The sequence below is a fragment of the Cyprinus carpio genome, chromosome B14, assembly GCF_018340385.1.
Source record: "Cyprinus carpio isolate SPL01 chromosome B14, ASM1834038v1, whole genome shotgun sequence".
NCBI lineage: Eukaryota > Metazoa > Chordata > Actinopteri > Cypriniformes > Cyprinidae > Cyprinus > Cyprinus carpio.
Genome location: NC_056610.1, coordinates 14,694,431 through 14,714,522, shown reverse-complemented (window position 1 = coordinate 14,714,522; position 20,092 = coordinate 14,694,431). Strand labels below are relative to the sequence as shown.

The following is a 20,092-nucleotide window of genomic DNA, read 5'->3' as shown; positions in this document are numbered from 1 at the left end:
AACAAGCATGGGTACAGAAAAGGTGATGGTCAAGTGTGTGGAACGGAAGTCTGTGTTTCTGAAATAGCCTGCCACCAGGGAGAGGGGGTGAAACCAGTGAGAGAGAGACGTCGTGTGTATGTCTGAACAGATGTCCTTAATGTCTGCCACTCCAGAACCCTGCAGACACCTTGGCTTGTGCGAACCATTGCATTCATAAACACACAAACACACATGTAGCCTACTGTACACTACACAAACCTCCTCTCAGGAGGACAGCTTCATAAACATTTTATTTACTCTATGCAGGGCTACAATTACATGCAAGTCAAAGTCAATCCTACTCACAGTTCAGTGCGCTGATAGTTCAGGACATGCACACTGCCTCACAGTCACATGCAGTCCTAGAGCGAGGCCCTAACAGCAAACTGCATGCCATGCATTAAAATTTAATATGACAAAACCACAAAAAACAACACTGATGCTGCTGCACAGAATCACATTATTCAAAAGGTGAATCAAAGTCTCAATGAAAAAGTAAACACTCCATAAATTATACACTGTCAATACTCTGCAAGCGGCAAATGGGAGTACGTGAATAAAATTCTTTCTAAAATTTTATTTAGAAATGCAAGGTTAAATGGTTTATGTATGTGAGTGATCAAACACCAAGACACCTGCTAAAGAAAATGCTTGAAGTGTAATACCTGGTGAAAATGTATTATTTTATGTGTATCTGTGTCAGATATGGGGAAAATTAAAGTTTGAACCTCGCTGGTAGGGTTTTTACTATAATTATTTATTATTATCTATAATTCATAGAATATAGTCATATTTTAATTTACATTTAGCCTATAGAACACACACACACACGTAAGCTAAATATATATACATATAGGCCTAAATATTATATATATATATATATATATATATATATATATATATAAAAAAACACCAAACACGCGTACTGTATATAGTACTGTTGTATAGTTTTACAGATGCCGTTATATATATATATATATATATATATATATATATATATACTATATATATATATATATATATATATGGACATTTTAAATAATTTAATATGTGCCTTAACGTGATATATATATATATATGACTATATATGTCCTATTGAAAGGTGGATGTTGTTTTGTTCGTAAGTGATCTATGTTGAAATGCGTTACTCCGCTGAGGAGATGAAGGGGTGGAGTGGCGCGAAAGAGAGAGAGCGCGAGGCGCATCGCTCTGAGTGACAGGACGGAGAGAGAGTCTGAGCGCGCGCGGCGGTCACAGCGAGCTGGCTGACTGAAGATTGAGACGGTTTAAAACACCGAGAACGGGACAGGTCAAAACCATTGAAAAAACACGGTCTAGACAAGAAGAAAATAAACATTTCTTCATAGAAAGATGCCGTTTACCCAGACTGAGGTATGTTGCTCTAAACACTTCTTCGTATAAACTACTTGTTACCAACGGTCAGTCTGAGGTAACGTTAACGTAACATTTATTTTCTGTTCTGCTCGACTCTGACTTCAACTGAAATGAGGAAGAGAATACTGATATAATCTGGCTGAATGCGTAGCCTGTAATTTGTCTTTCATTTGTTTGCTCTTAAGCGTCTATTTAATCAGTCTCGAGGCGGCGGTCACAGGATTTAAATACAGGCGCTTTGAATTAAGATCCTGGATTGGGACTCTCACTCATTTATTTTAATGACCTGTTATTAAACGTGCGCGACTGTGCATAGTGCCTAAATGCTTGTTTGCTCTTGATGGCCATTTAAATACTGGAAGCTATACAGTCTGGTGAAGATTTGCATTTGTTTTTGTACTTTCAAACCTGGTGCAGAGTTTGCACAGGAGTTAGCGCGTCCGTCTTTGCACTGTACTTTCTCTCATAATCGGTATAAAGACATGTAATACATCTAATAATATCATTGGATATTAGAAGACATTTTTATGACACTGATTACAGACATTGCGCTATACTGCAATGTGATTTCAACTGAGATAAGAGAAATCAGAACGCATTTTATAGCGATTGTAACTGAGAACGTGATGCTTGAGTTATGACTCTATTTTATGTTTTTCTATGGATATCTCCTGTTGTTCAAATTAATGTTCACAGTAAAGTTCTCCTTTAACCTCTATCTAGTTTTTCATATACAGACATCTGTGCAATGAAAGAAAGAAAGAAATAGGGAATTGCAGTTTTGGGTTGCATCGTATTTTTGAAAGCCAAAGGCACTCCACAGTAAATCTTCAGGGAAATCATCTTGATTTCTGAAGGTGCAGTAAGTGCACAGTGAGGGAGAGCGCATGTGTGTGTGTGTGTGTGTTAACATGGTGGCAACACTTCTATATTTTATCATATTTCCTTATTTCTCATCTTTTTTTCCCTGCCCTGTTGGTGACAGCCAGGAAACAGTGGGGGGTTTGTAGAGTCGCCAGCATGAGGCCAAAGCCATGCCAAAACAGTGGGGCCAGTATGTAACAAACATGCTTTACACTGCATGAGAGAAGTACAGCAAGGCCTCCATCATACGCACACACACCCCTTCTAACACAGGCCCAGCAACCCAAAAACCTTTTTAATTACAAGAGTACCATCACAACTACACTTACAATTCTTTTCTTTTACATAAGCACATTTGAGGTATGCATTAATATTTTTATTGCATAAAATAATCTATACATCAAAAAAAAAAAAATTTTAAACAATAGAAAATCTCGTCAAATTCAAGCAGCTCAAGTGATCCACCAAAGTCCATCTTGTGGTCACAAAACACCACATAAACTACATCAAGAGTGAGACATTTGGGATTAGCACAGTACTTCAGACCCAACTCCACTCACACAGAAGATTACACAGATTTAGAGCACATCAACTCTAACGCAGATTAACATGGTGGTCAAATGCAGATGAGCAATGAAAGAAGAAGAGCAGGAGGTGGAGAGCAACACAGCTCAGTAAGAGAAAATTCACGAGAGATTAAATCTGGTTGTTCTATTTTTTTCCCCTTTCTGTTGCAACTATCTGAAAATGACCAAAACAAACAAGAGAAAAATGTGATAGTAACAATTTACATTTAAGAAACCAAACACAAAGCTTAGATATGAATAAATTCTCTATATTTTCAGGTATAACAATTTGTTTTATTGCAGATACAGCTTAAAATATCTGTAAAAAGCACTGGCAGATCTCTAGGCAGCAGCTCTAGTTGTTTTATAATTCACAGTTGGGTCTGTGAGAGTGGCGTGTGTGTCAGTGGGGTCACTCTGCAGTGGGTTGCATGATAAAAACAGCACTACAAATTACAAAAGGGATAAAGCAGCTTCACAACTGACTACTTTTCTATACATGTTTCCATGTATTAGAGAAAAAATAATAGGGGCACAGGTGTACACAGGCATAAGTCACTTAGAGTACACCAAAATGATTGTTAGCAATAGTGGAAAATGTAAAAACAGACAAATAAACAGACACAAGCTATGAGTTTTCTACATGGTCATTTTTATTACAGCTACTTCACTATAAATGATTAACTATAGCCTAAACATCTAATGCATTTTGCACACAAAAACTGCATGGAAGGAGAGAATAGAGGAAAAAGTGAGATGTGCCTGTTACTGGTGACTGTTTTGAGGCTGACCGACAAGACTGAGCAATTCAGGATCTCTAACTATCACCACTCTTGCTAGCAACTTATATTCCATCAGATATTGGGTACTACAAAGGCTTTTTTGTTGTTTGTAGAATAAAATGGCAAAAAACACACACACAAATAACACTTAGTCATATTCCTCTCACCCTGGCACTACATTCAGAGCAGGAACGATCATGCAGTCTTTTGGTATGGTGTTATCAGAGTGTCCATTCAATATGCAAGTACTTCTAAAACTGCAATAATACAGTGTTCGCTCATTTACATTTACATTTACATTTAATCATTTAGCAGACGCTTTTATCCAAAGCGACTTACAAATGAGAACAGTAGAAACAATCAGATCAACGAGAACAACAACGGTATACAAGTGCTATGACAAGTCTCAGTTAGTTTAGTACAGAACACGTAGCCAGGGTTTTTTTTTTTTTTTTTTTTTCATGCTCATGTTTTCTAGCCTGGCAGCTGTAATAATCTCACACTTGATTTCCCAGACTCCCTAGCATTACCAAACACTTGTAATCTGGAGCTTTTACTCAGTGCTCTCAACAACAGTTACAAATTGTGCTTTGCAGTTTTTGAAAATTATTGCTGCTTGCAATGCATAAATACATGCATAGTGGTGATTTGACTTGGGTGAAAAGGATCTCTGTACAGTTTTGGTGAGAACGGCTGTTCAATAACTCTGTAACTTACCTGCAGTTAGGGGTGGGTAATATGATCATCATCATGATATACGAGTATTTTTTTTTACACATTAACAAAAAAAAATATATATTATTTTGCTAAAAATAATGGTTTTCATCATTCTTAACATACAGTACTAGTGTCATAATTCTCTAACCAATATCAACTTCTAGTACATTAACTAATGAAAGTAAAAAAATATTCAAGCAATTATTGAAAGCAAGCAAACAGTTAGTGATAAAATAAAAACAATTACAAACAATATGACATAAATACAACAGAAAAGAAATAGAAATGAAATAAACTGGTACAATTGGTGATTCATATTTTAAATAATTCCCTTTAAACCATGGGCAACATAAGATAACATGGCAGACATGTTGCACTACATTAAGCGTTTTAAACCCTCCCCCCCCATGCTTTCTTTTCATAAAGCCAGAAATTCAGTGTTTACACAACATCAATGATCACAATCAAACCACTTCTGAAAAATCTGATAAAGGTTATGACACCAATACTCTTCTTTTAATCCACTTACTCTAATCTTATAAAAGACTCCAACTGAATCATAATTTGTAAGTTATTGATTCATTATATATTACAGTAACGAGATTGATGCACAGCTCGAGAGAGCTCTGAGCTCTTAGTAATGTCCTTTTTAAGGGCGGAAATGCAGTCAGACTCGTCTTGCTCTCTGGAGAGGGAACAGCACTCACACAACAATGAGTGTTTTGTCTTATCCTCTGCCAGGCCAGGGTTGTCATAGACACAGGACCTACGTCAGTGTCGTTTATTAATCAATGTGGCCGTTTTGGTCATTGACACAAAGTAATTTTTTTTATTTCGCCTCAATCAAATGCTCTTCTGTTAGACACAGATCTGTAGATGTGCCTCGCCTGCCGTGAACAAGTCAAGAAAAGACAGCGTTGTCTGAAAGGAAGTATGATAGAGGAGATTGTGTCTAGGGCAGGCAGAGTTTATAGGTAAAATGGGTCTCAAAGAGTTGCTTGTATAGCTCTAGAATCAATGAAATAGAGGCGATATGAATTATGTGAATGTGGCTCTAGATAATTGGACAAGGTCTGAAAGGGACCCGGAACAGTCTGAATGGATGGATTTTATTATTCCACGCGAAAACCAGCTGCAAGCTCTGAAATAGGCTTTGATAATGCAACTAGTTTTGAAGTGCTGCTAATTTTAGCATGTGGCAGGTTAACAGAGTGAGTCCGGACATACAAAATCACTTGCGTTCTATGCCACAACTGACATAAAGCATGCCTATAGACTGTGCTTTGATTGAAAGCACGTCCATTTAAACCCTGCAGCCTTCATTGAAATTACATAGCTTATCAAACACATGCTTGTTAAATCATTACAGCTCATTTATAATTTACATGCAGAGAGACCCATTCAACCAGAGCTACAACTTTTTATATTTGTGCTCAGTTAATTAAAGTGATACAGTGTAGTGTGGGAAGAGCGCATAAATGCATGTATGTGTTTGCGCACAGCATGGTGCCTTGCAGTTTGTCTCTAAATGAGCTATAAAAAACAAAACAAATGCACAGGCCTCCCATAGGAAGCCAAACACTGCTCAGCTTAGTAGAGATCACTTCTGAACATGGTTTGTTTCACTCTCCGCTTGGTGAGTGGGGTTTGTCGAACATGTGGGCAACTTTGTTCACTGACCTAAATGCATGAATTGTCTTTATATAAAAAGTGCCACTTTTTATTCACCACACAGTGGGGGCTGTTTATTATGACATTTTGCTCTTTCTTGTTATGTGAAATGCTGATAAGAGAAATTTACCCACATTAAGTCAAATTTAGACAAACCTAATTATTTTTCTTCCCGTGTGCATGCTCTGCTTTTGAGTGTTTGTGTTTGATGTTCATAAGCATTGGCTGAGGGACAGCAAGAGGTATGATTGGTTGTTTGTATGTGATATTGTGTGTGTGTCTGTGTGTGTGTGTGTGTGTGTGTGTGTGCTTGAAGACAGAGGGAAATAGAGCAGTGAAGTATCCAGCACTTAAATTGTCTGCTTATTTCCAGTGACTGCATCATTTACAAAGAAACTGGGAGCATAAGAAAAAGAGAATAAAAGGGCAAAGGAGAAATAGGAGTGACATGGTCATGCAAGGGAGGAATGCTATTTGAAAGAGAAAGAGAAGCTAGTTGAAAAGCATCTGTGTAACTTCACCAGAAAGTGATGTACGCATGTATGTCAGTGTTCAAGTATAATTCTAATAAAAGCCCATCTCATCCAGCCGTAAGGGTGGATTGTATATTGGCATAAAAATATTGGGATCACAAATGTGAAGTGAGATTGGAGAACAAAATAAATGAATAAATGTAAACAAATGAGAAGACAGGTGAAGACAGGAAAATGGCTGGAAGTAGTGACAATGACAAATGCATGTCATATATTTACAATATTTATGATATACCCACCTTAAGAAAAGTAAACATTATATATGGCAATCTTTGAAATGTGGCAATAATAACATTTCCTCTAAAAAAATAAAAGGAGGATGAATCTGAAAGAGGAAAAATAGACTAAAAGACTTGTGGAGTAAAACTGTGATTTAGCATTTACCTGTTCATTAGGGACCATGACAGAGATAAAAAAAAGAGTGGTGAAATGTAGAAAGAAGGCAAAAAAACAGTCACAGTAACATTTCAGTAACAAAAATTCTGCATACAATTTAATGTTCATTTTTTATATAGTAAAGTCAGTTATCTCGAAAGGAAAAGAGAAAATTGGAACATAGGAAATTTTCTCCCTGGAAATTTCTAAATGCATTTAATTTATGAGGTGATTCATAACATCTTATTTTCTGTATTCAGACAACAATGAACAACAAACCTGATACAAGAGCATATTTCTCATCAAGCAAAGGGTCTTAAAATGCTCTGTTAAACTTCAGGGTCAAGAACATTATGTCTTGTCCATTCAAATGATTTTTTATGAGATGACTGTTTAGTACACATTTTATAGACAGATGAGATGTGCAGCTAACACTGTCAGAGTTTATAAGAGAGGCTGGGGTTCATTCGCATGTTGCAGGTGCAGATGTACAAATCCAACTGCACAACCATCATGCTGCCACATTTGCCTCTATCTTTCATGATTAAGAAACTGTAAATAAAGCTAATTTATTCTCCACTTTCTGTAGGCATTCAAGTCCATTCATGTATCTTCTTTGCACCTTATGAATTACAGTACAGTCATGCTGATATCTTGGCATCAGGCATAAAGAAAAGCAAGGAATATTAACAACAGTGGCGTGTCACTCAAAAACACACCAGCATGAACTGAAATACAAATCATACAAGTCATAGAATATTTTAATGACACAGAAAAAAATCCCATAACAGAAATACAAGCATGAATGCCTTAGTTCAAGTTCCACTGTATCTGTCCTTGTCTCTGCATCCCTATATTACTATAAAGCAACCAGCTTTAAATATGCATGGTAAGCATTGATGATTTTGTGTTGCATATACATTCAAATGTTCGGTGTTATTTCAGTGCTTTAGGCCTATCTCTTCGCTCTCTCACCCTGTGCCACTTTAGTGCATCTTTATCACATTCACAAGCCACTGGCTCTGTTCAGTGCACAAACACTGAATATAATAAGGACATAAATCAGTATAGGCATTTATGCATTAATGGTTCACAGATTACAGTAAATGCACTGGTGAACATCCAAGAGGACTGGAGCCAAGAGAGAGAAAGCACACAGTAATAAGAAGGGGATATGGGGAAAAAAAACAAGGTGCGTTCCCCTCTCTGCTTATACATGCATCCCTGTCACACTAACCCCTCATCCCTTCTTCTCCCTCTCTTTGCTCCTGGTTGTTCATACTAAAAGGCTGCAGTGTGTGGGTGTATGTTGAGAGGCTGGTCACATCCCTGCGTCTCCTGCCATTTTCACACCCGTTGCTGAATTACCCCTGATTACCTTTAGCTAATTATCATCAGATCTTAGAGAGTGAAATACACACATACGCACCCACACACAATTTACTATTCAGCACCGCAGAGCCACTGGCAGTTAAAGATCTGAGACATCACCGGACTGCAAAAAAAAAAAAAGAGAAAACGGTAGTAGGCACCTCATCAAGGTGTTTGTACTCCACTGTCAAAAACATCTCTGTGTAGCAATTATATATATTTTTCCTTTCTTCACTGATAGTAGGTAATTACAAGGAGTAGACTGTGCAATGAATTAGACCGCTTCCTAAAAAGAAGCTTTGAAGCGTCATTAGCAAAAGACAGATCTGTCGTTTCTTGAATGTGACAACTGTAGAATATTCTAGAGCACTTATAATTCTAGAACACAGAGTCCAATTGATGAAACCTTTTTAAAACAGAACTGTGCTGTGGAATATCACTAGAACACTATAGCCTGGAGGCCTAGAGCACTAGTTTCAGAGGCATGTGCTGATATGGGAACTGAAAAATATCCTGACACACAAGTATGCCCTCCGGCCATTGCTCTGCTATTACGGCATCTATCTTTGTAACCCCAATGTAAGTCACATGCACACATATAGTCACTCACTGTTCAGTAAAATACCACAATTCCTGGGGGCCCTATACCAATCATGTCATATTAACCAAGTCTACCGCTTTTATGTCCCAAGGGACCAGACAGTAACATGAAGCTCTCCAGTTGTTTATATTGTTAGCCAGCCAATACAACAGAGTTATTTATCAGTGCTTGTTGTGAATTAATAATGAACTGGATTTGCTGGGAAATAATTATTTCATGATGTACTTGAGTAATATTTTATGACAAAGCTGTGTGAGGAACAAGATAGACCATTAAGATTTCATGCTCCTTCATGATCCTAAGACAAAGCCCAGTGAGCCTGTCTTTGTGTCAGTGCTGTGAATATGTGTTGTTGTGGATACTGGGACTGACAGTCATTTCTGCAACCAAATTTGATTCCAATAGGTTCATCAATCTTCCTTCTTTCCTTTACTCCTCCATCTGCCCCTCTCTCTCTTTTCCATTCTCTCTCCCTCGCTCAGCAAATGAGAAATTGAAAGGCAGAGATGGGTAGGTTACGTGCACAGGATGGTAAAAATGTTTGACATGGGCTCATACACATTTGCATGCACACGAACACACATACACAGACACACTCACCCTCAAACATGCAAGGGCATACAAATAAAAGCACAGATCTGTCACCATTCTAATAACTTTAAGAACGGAGGACATCTGTACCATCAGCAATATTAACAAACCTGGAGCAGTGGAACTGCACCACCCTACTCCAGGTGAACATTATTACTGTCCATTTTCAGCATTTACTCAAGCACGTTTGGGGATGGAGGTCAGTGCGAGCATGGCAGCAGCACTGATATAACCTCTTATCATCTCTCATCATAATCTCTTCCCTAATGCGACTGCCCCATTATATCGTATGAGAGAGAGAGAGGCAGAGAGAGAAAGGTGAACAGAGAAGGGCAACGGTCTGTGTATTTGTCTGGTTTTACACCCGCTAGGCATTTTAAGGCATCTGCCTCAGTAGCTGTTATGTTTTTTTCCACCATCTAAGAGCATTGATTGGTGCAAATTCCCCAATACGTTCATTGATTTTAATTAGCCTTCTTTGTCCTTATTACTCCTCCTCTGCTCAATTCCCTTTACATTAGCTGTGTGCCTTGGAAATACTCCCTGTCTCCTCACACACGTGGTACCATGGGCCTCTGCTGATCCATTTTCACCTGGCTGCTACGTCCACAAGGTGCATTAAATTTCTACAATAATGTTTTTGATCACTCCCAATCTATGACTGGACAGTGAAAAAGCAATTAGACTGGGAGCCAGTGGGACCCAGAGGAGACTTTCAACATCAAAAACACAAATCAACCACATCAGGCTTGGGAATTTAAACAGATTCAGCACACTATGATACAAAGAGAGTTAACAGTTGCTGGTTCAGAGGCTCAGTCCAAAGCAGTAGTTCTAGAAAATATAAACTACAAACACTCAAAGCGAAAATCTAAATACATGAAAATACACTATGCCAAATGTTAGACCTAGAAAACTTAATTGCTCTCAGAAATCTGGCAGGAAAAAATCTTGCTGTCTTTACCTAATACAAAACTGAGTCAGAACAGACACCCATCATTTCTTGCCATACCTCAGTCTTTTCAACAATGTGACCCAGTTTGCACAATATGTGTGTGCCTTGATTTTTGCATTTTTGGTCCTGGCTATGGCTTAGAGCAGTCTGTAAAAGAGATTTTCCACTTAATTCTGCACACTGAACTTGACTTCATTTTCAGAGTTGATATTCTTTGAAATACAGTTCTTTTTAGGTCAAGCCAAGTTTAAAGAGAAAATGACACACTGTGAATATAAAAGTCTTCTGTCCTGTCCTAGCACTCTAATTCACTGAAAATGTTTTCTTCACAGGTAACACGGTCCCAAAGATGAGGGGTTACGACATCCTTGTGTTCCGTCAATCCTCATTCAAGAAAACACAATCAACATGATGTCAACTTTGAAGGGTACACTGCAACCTGAATACACATCATCGGCTCGGATATACTCTTGCTGTATGGAAGTGATGAAAATGTGATTGACAGTGGAAAAAATTTCCAGGGTTTTTCTAGTTGATATCATCCTTATTTCAGTGCCTACAATTCAAAGGAATCATACAAATAAAGGGCTGCAATTTTTGGTCACTTAAGTTGAAGGACATAGAGAATCAAGAAGAAAGACATTGAGCCCTTTATCAATTTCCTATCTTGAATAAAGAGGACAATTGTCGTTGTTTAAACTCTTGACTGATCAGACCTACCAACCAAAGGACAATGTGGGACACTCGCTAGATGGTAAGAACAGTCGTTTATAATTCTTTTGTACATAATACAATATAAATACAATATGAAAATGTGTAAAGTGTTGGGTGGCTAAATTAAAAAAGATTGTGCATCAGGAAAATATCCTTTCATATTGTCAACAGAAATGAAGTAGACACCAAAAAGAAAACAAAGAAATAAAGACTCAACAGAAGGATCAAAAAAGCAGATTTAGGCAGAATGAAAATGCAGGATTGACACAGGAGGATCAGCAGGATATACAGGAAAAGAAAAAAAAACAGTACGATTAAAGAAGAGTATAAGAAGAGATTAAAAGAGATTACAGATGCACAGTAGGCGGTTACAGAGATGGCCGGGATGAAAACCTTCTTCAGAGCATAGAAACATCTGAGTGAAGGATAGAGAAACAGATAAGAGATGCAGAACAGCGAGAAGGTAAAGTCAACCTGCCTACACACAAATGTTTCAAACCGTGTAGCAAGTTAGAGACGGAGCTTCTCGGGGTCACTCTGCCATCTAAAGGCAAACTTGCAAGTTGTTTTGTGCATCAAGTCCACAGTGCTCTGACAGCCCCAAACATTTGCAGAATGCTACTATATTTTACTAGCTTTTGCTATTAAAAAGACTTTAGCATAAAGGCATGTTTTATTAGGTATTCAACAGACCTTTTTGCTATTTTCATTTCTCTCTGTCCTCAGGCTCCCACCCCCTCTTTGTAAAAAAAAAAAAACTGTCAGGCCTGAGAGACAGCTGATATTTTTCCCTAAAAATACCCAAATGTATACACACTGGGAGAGCTATTAAATGTGACATTTAAATTGCTTCCATTTTCATGCAACACACCTCATTTAAAAAGAGACAGACTTAAAAAGGAGAGAGTCAAAGTGACAACAATATCTGATTTTAAAAAAAGCAGTATTTTTGCTAATCGTTTCCTTGGAATGTTATAAATGTGGTCTATAGTCAAAGCAAACAAGATGAAAGTGTTTCCAATAAAATGGAATCATTTCCAAGAAAAGCAAGCTTTTCTCTTTCTAATTTCCTCACTATTTCTCCATCTCTTAGCCCCAGCAATCAATTCTGCATGGGTGCTAGCACAGTTTAAGGGTTTGTTTTGCATGTAGTTGCCACCTAAGGTAACAACGTTTGTAACCAAGAGGCAGCCAACCAACTCCCATCTGGCCTGGCCTGCAACAAAAACAACCTCCAATCCCATAGGATGGCAGGCAGCAAAAAGAATGAGGCCCCAGCAGAGAGTGATGTACACCAATGCTTTACACACAGATACTCACAAAAACAAGTACGTTTTGGATTAGTCACACAGGAGTATGCTAATGTCTCAAATTGTGTACATTTGGTTATGTACATGGTTATGTACATTTTAATGAGAAAAAAATATTTTCCATTACAAAAAGAAAAGCTGGAAATTATACGACTATAATGTAATGCCATAATTAAAACTTTTTTCTACAATGCAGGGCATACAATGCAAAACATTACTGATTGTTTGGCAGTTTTATTACAATACTAAACAATGGTTTTAATGTTGCTTCCAGGACTAATCACGTTTCGGCATTTTCAATAAAATATAATAAATGTTAGATATTTTGAAAAGTTTAGCCAGTGTAGACATAGTTACAGGGTTAGTTCACCGAAAAATTACAATTAGCCCATAAATGACTCACTCTCAAGTCATCCTAGGTGTATATGACTTTCTTCTTTCAGACGAATCCAGTCGGAGTTATATAAAAAAATGTCTTTGATCTTTCAAGATGTTTAATGCTAGGGGTGGGCACAACACCTGTATGAAAGTGACTACCGGTATTATGTTATTCTCCACGATATGGATTTTGTGATACTGTGGATACCGTTATATATTCATGAATTAAAATTTTGCATTTGTATAGTTTTGTTCAATTTGGCACGCTTTGCAAATTTTAACACAAATGACGATAAAGAGTCGAGGCTGAACGTTTTTGTCCTCTTCTGTGTGCAACGGCCTACTACACAGGCATTAGTAATCAAACACAGATCATCGTAATAGACCAAATTAATAGAGCACAAATTGCCTACTCCAGTGGTTCCCAAACTGAGGGATAGTGTACAGTCAGCAGATTATTTTGCAAAAGAAACCTCTGCAGGGTGATAAAGACTATACCGAATAACTGTCCCGCTTATGCGGCCACTTGCCTTATAAGTAAATAATTCAACGCAAAATATTAATTTGACATATTTTAATTACCGCAACATGACTCGCAGTATCCGCTGGAGCGCTCCGTTATCAGTTGTAGAATTTGCGGTTGTATCAATAACAGACCACTAGATGGCGCGATTGATGAATCTGAGCTATACTGGGTTAAATAACTCAACCATTTCAAATATTCATAAGAGAATCGTAAAAAAAATTGTTTGCTCAAAAATATCAAGGAGCATAATTGTTTACAACACTGATAATAATCAGAATATAGTTATTGAGCAGCAAATCATATTAGAATGATTTCTGAAGGATCATGTGACACTGAAGACTTGAGTACTTCAGTAATACACTAGCCTATGTGTTAAAACATTCAAATATATGATTTAAATGGACAATATTTCACAATATTAGTGTTTACTGTATTTTTAATAAATAAATGTAGCTTTGGTGAGCATATAATCAACAATTCTCTGAGAACTGCACAATGGGCAAAAAACAATGGCACAATAAAAAAAAAAAAAGACTTTTCAGGTCTATGTCGAATCCCTTACTTTTTCAAGTTATATAAGGTTAAAATATTTTGCCTGTAATAATTTTTTTCTTATATCGCAATATAATATCGATATCACCTGGAAAGTGTAAAATATCGTGATATGAATTTTAGCTCCTATCACCCAGCCCTATTTAATGCCTCTTAGTGGGTGTTGCATGCATCAGTCCAAAAGAAGTTCAATAAAAAGCGCCAATCCATAAAAAAAAGTGTCTCACATGGCTCCAGGGGGTGAGGGGAGGCCTCCTGTAGCGAATCAATGCATTTTTGTAAGAAAAATATCCATATTCAAAACGTAACACTCACTTTTAATGTAGCTTGTGCTAACAGTCGTAAACGAAATCAGCTCCAGGCTGATTATGTATGAGTTAGTAAAGTTACAAAGTTATTGTCTCTCAAAAGAAAGAGTAGACTCTGAATCATTGAAACGAGTCCCAAGCCGTTTCATGTTGACGTCAATTTAAATTCATGTCTCGCACACTTCAATGCACTTTGAAGTGGAACATACGTTTGCTTCGAACTGGAATCATGTTGGAATATCCTGTGATGTCCACTTCGCACGGCACTTATGTTCGAATAGAACAAATTTCTGAAGCCTTAAAGCTGCAGTCGGTAACTTTTGGGGCTCGCGTCTGGCGGAAGAACATTGTAGCCGGAGCTACTTTCTCTCCAATATAAACAAAATCCACCGCTCCCGGCTCTTCTGGTCCAATCAGTGCAGGGCTGTGCCACAGTGTTGTTTTGTGTTGAAAATGTAAAAAATATATAATGAGCGAGTACATCATGAATCCATTTTCTAAACTGTGTTTTTGTCTTATCCTGATCACTACAGTACACCTATAATAAGTGTTTATATTCAGACTATTTTAGTCTGGTTGGGGTCGGCAATGCTGCAGAGTAGCACAGTACCTGCGTGACTCGCCATAAATGTAAACAGAGAGAAGTAGCTCCGGCTACAATGTTCTTCCGCCAGACACGAGCCCCGAAAGTTACCGACTTCAGCTTTAAGAGAGAGAAGTAGATAATGTGTAGAGCAGGGAGGCGCGACGACTGTAATTGAGAACCGCTGCTCTACACTGCTCAAAACTCGTGTTTGAATCATCAATGGCAAATCCTTTACATATGTAAACGTACTTACAGACTGTGAGTCAGAACAGGCGGCATTGTAGTCTTCTCTCCCTGGCTCAGGAAACAGTCCTCTATAAAATGCACTGCACACATCTGAATATTTGGGTTGAACTGTTCTGGAACAGTGTTGTAAATACAACTTAATCACTGACTTCTAGCTGTGTTCTCTTTTGGAAGGCCAAACAAAGTATTTTCGCTTTCGCAACGAAACAGCGTCTCCACGACATGGCGCCAGCAGCAACAGCGAGAATAAAAGGTTATACTTTCTTTCTTTGCGTGAACATTTGGGCAGCATTATGTAAATCTTCTCACACAGTGGCGTAGACATGTGGGGCGTGTTTAAACAAGGCGTTTTAGGAGGGCGTGGACGAGTCTTAACTTTTATAAAGAATATCTCTTTGGGTTTGAGACTTTAGTCTTTGCAAGTATACAGATATTCTTTATGCACCAAGAGCTTGTAACACTCCAAAGAGAAAGGAAAACTTGAAATCGCATCATATGACTGCTTTAACATTGATAAAAGTAACAGACAAGGCTTACAGAGAATACATACACAGGAAATTCACAATCCCTGGCCATCTAGTCAATGACTGGTTAAACACAGAGTGAAATCTCTGTTGGGTATTCTATGTAGTCTCTCTGAATAATTCATGCTATTTTGAAAACAATAACATCCAAGAAACAGCATCCATTATGCATGTCAATTTGTTGTAAAAGTCTGTGGTTTTCATCTAAATCTCAATTGCAAATCAGGCCGAAAACAAGAACTCTATCTGACCCTTCCGTGAACTTTCAAAAACTTGAGCTAAAATTAAGTAGATTTAAATTAAGTTAGATTTATTCAAACACAGTTTTCCTGCTACATTTGAATTGTAATATGACTTAGGGTCAATCCAGGAATAAACCTGTAATTGTTTTTTCAGGAACTCAAATGTCAATCACATTTTAATACAAGTTCAGAAAGATCACCTCACACCTACAATTTTCAGTGTATAATATAGCAATGTAATTATTACATTCAACTCTTTCCAAACTATTCATTTACATAGCTCAACCGCAATCCATTTACTGTTCTCTTTCAGTCCTTTTTTATTTTAATGTTATGTCTAATGCTCCCTATCTGTCAGTTGCTCTGTTAAGGTTATCTAGAAAGCCGTTCAGCTTGACTGATTTTCTCTGCTCTTGCTTACTAACCTCTTACCTTGCAATGTTCTTCACATTTAAGCAGATGTCAGACAGCATACTAAATAACAGATATGTGGACTTATAATTGCACTGAACTCTACACCAAACGTATCCTCTGTATTTTGAAAAAAATATTTTCTATATTTCCCACAGGGCTTGTGATTGGAAGTAAAGAAGGGCAAGAAAGACCTGCGTTTTCCCAACTACACTGACCAAGAATATTGACTTGAGACATTGGGTTAAATTACCCCTGCAGAGAGAGTGGGGTACATTGCCTGGAATTATGGCCACAGAGAGCCTAGTTGAACTCCGTGATTGGTTGTTCCTACTTCTCCTATGCCTGACATTATTGGTTGAAGTCCTCGAGTTCGCTGCAGCAACAGCTGCTGCTGCAGAGGCAGCTCTTGGAGAGGCGGAGCTTCAGGGAGACGTGCCATGCCCCTCAGCTTGCAGGTGCGATGATGGCTTCATTTACTGCAATGACCGTGGCTTGAGTATCATCCCACCATTACCATTAACGGCAGCTGTGCTCTATCTGCAAAACAACCGCATAGACAATGCTGGGCTACCAACATCTTTAGAGCGACGACTGACTGTGCGAGTAGTTTACCTTTATGATAATGAACTTGACGATTTTCCAACACATCTGCCTCCGTCGCTACGAGAACTTCACCTGCAGGACAACAATATACGAACTTTACCCCGTTCTGCTCTTGCACGGCTCCCCCTACTGGAGAAGCTTCACATGGATGATAATTCTGTTTCAACCGTAAGTATAGAAGACAAAGCATTCGCCAACAATCCAAGGCTGCGTCTTCTTTTCTTGTCACGCAACCACCTCTCGAGTATACCATCAGGACTGCCTGCATCACTTGAGGAACTCCGCCTAGACGACAATCGGATTTCAACTATTCCAACACATGCATTTCGAGGTCTCTCCTCTCTAAGACGTCTCTTCCTTGATGGGAATCTGCTGGCAAATCAGCGTATCGCAGATGATACATTCTCACGGCTGTCTAATCTCACAGAGCTCTCTCTGGTTCGTAACTCGCTCCAGGCACCACCATTAAACCTTCCAAGTATGCATCTTCTTCGCCTCTATCTACAGGATAATGCCATAGCCCACATGCCACGAGGCTCCCTGGATGGCATGCGAAGGCTACAGAAACTGGATCTATCAGGTAACAACTTGACAACTCTCCCAAGAGGTTTATTCAAGGATCTTGACAGCCTTTCACAATTACTTGTCCGAGGAAATCCTTGGTACTGTGGCTGTAACCTCCGCTGGCTTCATGACTGGTTGCATGAGCGAGGTTCATCAGTGACTGTGAGAGGTTTAACTTGCCATGGACCAGAGAAACTAAGAGGCATGGCACTAAGGGACCTTACAAGTCAGTTGGAAGACTGTGAGGTCAGCATAGATTCTGCAGGAGGAATGGTTGGAAACGATGGAGCAAAGAAGGAGAAAAGTTATTTTCCGACACAAGCACCAGCTACAACAACCCCTCCACTTCCGCAGGGTTCTCTCTTTACCCTCAGATCCAGACGACCAGGCCACAAGTATTCAGATATAAGCCAGGACAGTCTTGGAGGTGGAAATGGGGTTACAGGTAAATCATTACTAATCAGTGTAAAACCTCTCACACCAGAGACAGTTCACATTACCTGGCAGGCTTCACAGCCAGTCCCCTCCTTCAGACTTTCCTGGTTGCGACTAGGCAACAGTCCTGCAATGGGGTCAATCACAGAAACTCTTGTGCCAGGGGATCGCCGTGAGTATTTACTTACGCAACTACAGCCCCAATCAAGTTACATCATCTGCTTGGTGCCTCTCTCTGGAAATGATGGTAAAAGAACCTCTTTTACAGCGAGTGGGGGTTTAAACATTAACACAAACTCAGAGCATGAGCACCCTGCTTGTGCCAAAACAGAGACAGATCCCCTCGAGCAGCCTAATTCAGACCAGGACAGTGATCAAGGAACTGACCAACTGTCAGCCCTACCACTTGCTGGAATTATTGGAGGTGCAACAGCATTGGTGTCTTTGTTCTTAATTTTTGGCATCTTCTGCTGGTACGGACACCGTGCGGGGTACCTTGCACCAGGTGACCATTCTATATATGGTAGAGATGTTGTTGGCTCACGAGGTACCAGCAAACACTACGATGACTATGTTGAGTCTGGAACCATAAAAGACACGTCCATCTTAGAAATCAGAGCTCATGGCTTTCAAATGACACCAATGTCTGCCCAACAGCCTTTGCAGCCCAAGGCAAAAGTTGAGGATATGACATACATTCATACTATCTTTCCCTCTAATAATGCAACTCTATATAGGAGCACCCTGAACCACACAGGAAATCCAGGGTATGGAACAAATCGAGGGTACAGAGAAGGGGGAATACCAGACATAGATTACTCGTACACGTAATAGACTTTTTTAATACCCCCTTCCTATTCTGTTCCTGTTATCAGGTAAAGCAGTTGGGTAAGGGTTCTTTTCCCTAGGTTCTAAAGTAGGGGTGTGCCGATTCTAAGGGGACTATTTTTCCCCTATCTATCGTACACAGAATCTTATTACTGGATAGAAGGTTTTAAGTAGATTTTTTCAAATCAAAATATTTATACTGAAAATAGTATAGTTTTCTCACTATTGGAGCATTGGTGTAACATGAAAATGTTTAAAACCAAAATCAGGATTTTGCAAATTGAATTGGGTAATTTAGTGATGTTACAAGAATGAATATGACTTACTATTCAAAACCAGGTGTTAAAAATGCTATATGGACTGTACTGCAGACACTCTACATAAATGATGCAAATCAATAACATGGTTACGTAAAAATGTTCAGAAAGAACACCTTGTGATATGTCGATAAAGCAGGATTTTATTCGGCACACCCCTATTCCAAAGTACCCTTTGTGCCTCCTTTAGTCTGTTTTCAAAACATTGTTCTTTATGGGCAAAAACCCTCTGGAACATGCTCAAAATACCTATAATTAGTCAGAAAGTGCCAGGGAATACCACTTTTTGTGTTGATGTTATCCAATATTCAGATGATAATTGAAGCTGTTTTTGCATCTTAGTACCAATGATTATCAGTGTCCTAAAACTAGCTCATTTTTAAGGGTTAGCATGATGATGATGAGATCTGGGACCAGGTTCATATAGATATAATTTTACTACCTGGACTTTACTGTGTATATGTGCACTGGGGGAAAACTGATTCCTTTCCATTCTGTGGCATACTGACGACAACAACAAAAAAGAAATCTTTGGGGGGGGGGGGGGGCTGTTATTCAAATTCTTATTCTCAGTTCTCTCTCCCTCCTTTTATGGGCTTTTCCTTTATTCTCTCTATTTCTTTTGCACGCAGCACGATGACTTTGTTCCCAACCCAGAGAGCTGACAGTGGTGATAATGGTTTTGACAATGAAAGACCTCAAATTGCTACTGGGTTTCTTTTCTTTTAATGAGAGTGAGAAAAGTGGGGTAGAAGGAGACAAAAGGAAAGAGAAGGTAAGAGATGAAGGCACAGAAAAAGGTTTCATGTTCACAAAGAAAATTTATATATATAAAAAAAAATAAGACACTGAAAAAGTGGACATCTTATGAAAAAAAAAAAAATCACATTTTCCATTCACTACATGGAGGTTTCAAGAACAATCAAACAAAATATATGAAGCTCAGTAGTTTTACCTGCTCAACAACAGAAAAATGCATTTCAATTATGACGAAAGGAATGACTTTAAGAAATCTGAGGTCATTTAACCTAAACAGAAAGAGGCATTTAACTCTAAATTGATGAATCAACCCAAACTGACAGGCTGACATAGATTATTCAGTC

The 20,092-nt window shown here is 38.5% G+C and overlaps 2 protein-coding genes across 3 annotated transcripts in view; one reads left to right on the top strand and one right to left on the bottom strand.

The window, feature by feature from the left end:
* The window catches only part of LOC109102503 (ADP-ribose glycohydrolase MACROD1-like), a 38,334-nt gene that overhangs the window by 9,313 nt on the left and 8,929 nt on the right, over nucleotides 1-20,092 (bottom strand). The window lies entirely within an intron of this gene.
* On the top strand, nucleotides 1,223-19,360 carry LOC109078198 (leucine-rich repeat transmembrane protein FLRT1-like). 2 transcript variants are annotated; one of them, XM_042738216.1, is made up of 4 exons: nucleotides 1,223-1,413; nucleotides 10,775-11,196; nucleotides 11,328-11,619; nucleotides 16,398-19,360. In XM_042738216.1, exon 4 carries the CDS (start codon nucleotides 16,528-16,530, stop codon nucleotides 18,673-18,675), a length of 2,148 nt encoding a protein of 715 aa, XP_042594150.1. In that variant the 5' UTR covers nucleotides 1,223-1,413; nucleotides 10,775-11,196; nucleotides 11,328-11,619; nucleotides 16,398-16,527; the 3' UTR covers nucleotides 18,676-19,360. The 2 variants fall into 2 exon arrangements, with proteins under 2 accessions (XP_042594150.1, XP_042594148.1); XM_042738214.1 differs by lacking the exon at nucleotides 11,328-11,619 and having other exon boundaries at nucleotides 1,224-1,413.